This window comes from Nestor notabilis, unplaced genomic scaffold (genome assembly GCF_000696875.1).
Source record: "Nestor notabilis isolate BGI_N333 unplaced genomic scaffold, ASM69687v1 scaffold22981, whole genome shotgun sequence".
Taxonomy (NCBI): domain Eukaryota; kingdom Metazoa; phylum Chordata; class Aves; order Psittaciformes; family Psittacidae; genus Nestor; species Nestor notabilis.
In genome coordinates this window covers 39367-44287 of record NW_009914596.1, presented here as the reverse complement: position 1 = coordinate 44287, position 4921 = coordinate 39367, and the positions used below count along the sequence as shown (strand labels likewise).

Genomic DNA, 4921 nt, shown 5'->3' with positions numbered 1-4921 from the left:
AAGGAAAGGTTTCAACAGGGAAATAGGATACCTAACGAAAAGCTGGATGCTGAGGACACCAATCACCCAGACCTAGTTTAGCCATGTTTCTGAAGGGCCTGTGAAGAGTTAGAGGCATAGTCATAGAACAGTTTGTGTTAGAAGGCACCTCTAAAGGCCATCTAGCTCAACTGTCCTGCCATGGGAAGAGAGACACCTTCCACTAGACCAGGTTGCTCCAAGCCCTGTCCAGCCTGGCCTTGAACACTGCCAGGGATGGGGCAGCCACAGCTTCTCTGGGCACCCTGTGCCAGCACCTCACCACCCTCATCGTAAAAACTTAAATTCAGTCTAAACTTACCTTCTTTTAGTCTAAAACCATTGCCCCTTGTCCTGTCACTACAAGCCTTGGTAAAAAGTTGTCTCAACCTTTCTTATAAGGTCCCTTTAAGTACTGACAGACAGCGCTAAGGTGTCCCCAGAGCCTTCTCTCCTCCAGTCTGCACAACCCCAGCTCTCTCAGCCTTTCCTCACACACAGGTGCTCCAGCCCTCCGACCACTTCTGTGGCCTCCTCCGGACTCACTCCCACAGGTTTGTATCAGCCTTGCACTCAGGGCTCTGTGCAAAGGTTCTCTCTCCCCTTCCCCAGCTGTCAAAGGGGAGTGATTTTGACCTTGTTAGATGCGGCTGTGCAGATGAGTCAGTACTGATTACATAAGCGCTAATTAGAACCTGTTGATTTCTCCTTCCGCAGAGGCCTCAACACAGCAGCACTAATTAGCAGGGTGAGCCCGGGTGCGCCGTCACCGCGCTCAGACTGCACCGCCTGTGACATCTGCACGGAGCAGCAGCCCATGGTCTTCACCAGCAAAGGTGTAAGAGCGCACGTTTCTTTTAAAGAAGGTAAAAGCACCCCATGACACAGACCACGCTCTGCATTTCGGGCTGCTGCCCATCTTGCACTGCAACGAAACTGCGTCAAGCTGGGAAAGACCCAGCTGGATGCTCTACGCTTACCTGCACCAGAAACAAGGGTAACTGCAGAAGTTGTCCTTCACCACTTCCTGGGTGCAAGTAAGTTTGCGTATAGAAACTTCTCTGTTCAAAGAAAGTAGAAAACGGAAAGCCCGACGTCTTCACCATTGCCTCCAGTGCTCAAGGACTTCCTCAGCAAAGTCCAATTTCAGCCCATGCTCCTCTGTCCTTGGTTGAAGAACAACATGAGGCTGCCTGGTCCAGATGCTACAGTGCAGCTACTGCAGACACAAGGGAGCAGTGAAAACACTTTTCCAGCTTTTTTTCTTCTGCAGCATGCCCTCACCAACCCTTTACAGAAGCTGGGAAGAAGCGCAAGGCAGAAGGCTCCACAGACCCAAAGTGGGCTGCTTCTAGGCCTTCCTGTTGTGGAGTTAATCAAGCAGGGACAAACTTTGCTACACACAGAAAAAAGAATAACAGGAAAAATAAGGATCACACATCCATTTTCTGCCCACAGTCCATCCTCCACTTGCTGAGCTGCACCTGCCCCACCACTTGCCTCATCCTCTGTGTTTCCGTGCATGGCAGGCTGGCAGATGAGCGGCTCAGTCTCTCAGGCTCAGAATACTGGGAGGTTTCTCAGTATTTATGCAGTAAAGCAAGGAGCTGGCCAGATGCACAAGCAAGGCAGGAGATATTTCCGGACCAGCACATTTTAAATCCACAGAAGTCAACAGGAATTTAACTTGGCTTATGGTAGTTAAATTTTACAGCATCACAGGATGGTTGAGGTTGGAAGGGACATCTGAGGGTCCCCTTGTCTAACACCCCAGCTCGAGCAGCTCACCTATAGCTGGTTGTTCAGGACCATGTCCAGGCAGCTTTTGAGTTTCTCTCCAAGGTGGGAGGCTGGTGAGTAGTGCTTGGTCACCCTCACAGTGAAAAGATTTGCTCATGTCCTCAGCGGGAAAAGGATCTTTGCATGGTCATTTTTGCCAAAGATCATCTCTTAAAAATAAGACTGGACCCTACCAAGTGCATATCAATTTATTTTTTTTTTCTAGCCAGGGCCAAAGAACTTATTTCCTTTGTGACTTGCCTTTTAATCCACAGACCATTTATCACAACCCTCCAGAAGCCTCCAAAGGATCAGGGCAGGGTCTAAATTCATCAATTCCAGGCAAACAGCAGCTTGCTAGGTACCGATTTCTTGCTTCTATACATAACGCAGGGCTTCCAAGTCTGCCCACCACCATGTTTCAGGACTGTCACAGTGAAGAACCTAACCAGAGTGCCAGCTCTTAAGTCAGATCAGGAAGCACGACGCTGCCCCAGTCACTATTAGACTCCCACTGCTGGAAGGTGCCATCCCAAGAAGCCAAGTGAAATCTGTACAGCAAAGGATGAGCAGTTCACACTTGACTACACATTCCATGAAAACCGCAAGGCTGCTGCACACGGCTTGTCTTCAGATCTTATAGGCAGAGAGAGGCTTGGAGAAGTTGAATAATTTATGTTTCTTACTGGATGAACCAGCAACAGGAGAAAGGGAACAACTTATGTTGATGAATTAAAACCTTCAGCTGTTACAGAAAATGCAAGAGCCGTACATGCTGCTTAGTGCTGAGTACATGAAGTCTTGGAAGCTCACACTGCAAATCATCCAGTGAACTTGCACTTGCCTTTAAGCCCTCCTGAAAAGCCTCACCTCTGGAAGGTAGAGCCTTGATTATCCCAGGACTACCAAGTTGCACATTTCCTCATCCACCCCCTTCAAAGCTTTAGCAGCTGGCGCACCTCAAGCATCACTGCAGCAGCTATTCCAGGCTTGAGACTGATCACCAGAACATGTGGCCACTATTTTATGAAGAAATTGAATAAATGGGTTCATTGAGGTTTCTGATATTCCTGAACTTCTACCATATGCTGCAGACCATGCAACATCGTGTCCGTGATGCAATGCCACAGACTCTGGTCATCTGTGCCTCATGGTTAGACAATGAAGGGTACTAGCAAACAGATGACCTCCAGTGGTCCCTTCCAACCTCAACCATTCTGAGATGTACATTGTTACCACGCTCACCAGGTCATTTCTGAATCCTCAGCAATTTCATTATCAGCCAAACCACCCTTGTTCTAGCATTGCAGGTTCTTGGGAGAGAAACCTACTGTACAGCCCTGGTTCTGAAATCAAGGCATGTACTGTCTTCCCCAAAGCAGCACTCCAGTTCTGCTAACTTTGGTGTTCCATCACACAGGACAATCATCCAGCCACAGAACCTGTATTTGGCACAGGGTATGAAAATTCAGGTTAACAGAAATGAGGGGTTTAGACCATTTGCTACATAATATGAGGGAACGAACCCTTGTACAAGAAATGAAGAGATGGGACATGCTGAATTTCTATCTTTTAGCAGAGACCAAAATGCAAAAGCTAATTCTCATTGCAAAAATACCGTGAGTTTCCTTACTCCTGTCAGAAATTAAGTTTTTGAATGGACACAAAAATGTTTGAGAAACACTTGTTTTAGTCAACCGAAATCAGCCTTATTTGGTTTTGTTGTTGTTTCGGATTTAGCTTTAAATACAAAGGAGGTGGACTGCCCATTTTTTAAATAAACAGTTGAAGTACTTTGTTTCCAGACTGATGGTATTAAGGCTTGTTAAGCCTCTGGTCTAAAAGCCAAGCAAAAACTTGCAACTGGTTAAGGAAAGCTGCCCAGGGCTGGGCTGGGACCCTGACACTGCACACATTCGGGAGACCACTTGCCTCTGTGAGTGCTATCCAGATGCAGAACAGCAATGCATGATAAATTACCCACAGCAATTTGTTCAGGACGTGCAATTTATTTTAAATGACATTTTTGTTGTCTTAGCAAGTCTGCACTTGTGACCTGGATAAATGCACTCCATCCCGACAGCATTCCTAGTTACAAGTCCACGTGAACAGTCTGTAGCGCAGGTGTATGCTGGTCCCTCGGGACAGATCCACACACCCTTTACTCCACGACTCTTAACAGTGACAGAGGAAAAACACAGTGCAGGTTGTCTGAAAACCCAAGCCTTCCCTTCCAAACCAAAGGTGTCACTTGTGTGTCCTTGCCATGAACAAAGCACAGCTGAGCCACTTGGCCAGCCCGGAAGCTGTAGTAGCCAAAATGGTTGGGATCACTTGCAACCAACTTCCCAAGCAATAGTCAAACAATCCATTGGCTCCAAGGATCTCACACTTCCTCTTAAGGTCAACAAGTGAACATTTTTCACACACACACAAGAAAAATGGAGTCACCAACAAAAAAATAAAAACCTGAACATTTAAGGTTTGCAGCTATTTTATTTACAAGTATACATTTAACACAAAGAAACACTGATATCCAAGCCTAGTTAATAGTAGTGTAACAATATGCATCATTTTGATGATTATTCTAACCAACAAACTACACTGAAAAATTAATGCCAGTAAAATTCTTGGTCATAATATTAAGAAATACAATATATAAATTGAAAATATGATTGCTTAAAATTTGAAAATGGAAGTGAAGCCATTTGCACAGGAGTCAGAGTTTAACATAATCTGAAGGGAAAGGCTCCAAACCAACTTTTTATCTTTCAGGTTAACAGAAGAAAAAAAAAATAAAATTATAAAAGAAAAAAAAAAAGGAAAAAAAAAAAAAAAAAAAAAAAGAAGCATAGTTTATCCTTAAAGATAATGGGCAGTTTTGCTTCTTCAGGTAGAATGTATTCCCAGTGTTTTCAGGCTTTGCAGTGGAATTACATTACTGAGCATGAAGACTTCCCTTGTGAAGCTGCCCCATCGATTTTTTCTGCCTCCAAAATTATCCTCTTAAAAACATCCACGGCAGTCTGCAAAGAGAGAGCACAATGTTAGTAGGTGAGAAGAAACTGCCCACCTGCTGAAAAGACAAGTAACCCACACCCCCCCACAAGCAACAACATTTCAA

General features: G+C 45.2%; 1 protein-coding gene across 1 annotated transcript in view; it reads right to left on the bottom strand.

Moving 5' to 3' along the window:
* Nucleotides 1-4273: 4273 nt before the first annotated feature.
* RHEB (Ras homolog enriched in brain) overlaps nucleotides 4274-4921 on the bottom strand; it is a 26865-nt gene continuing 26217 nt past the window's right edge. The window contains exon 9 of the mRNA XM_010023734.1: nucleotides 4274-4823. Within this exon, the coding sequence (XP_010022036.1) occupies nucleotides 4731-4823 (93 nt within the window). The 3' untranslated portion in view covers nucleotides 4274-4730. The remainder of the gene's footprint in view (nucleotides 4824-4921) is intronic.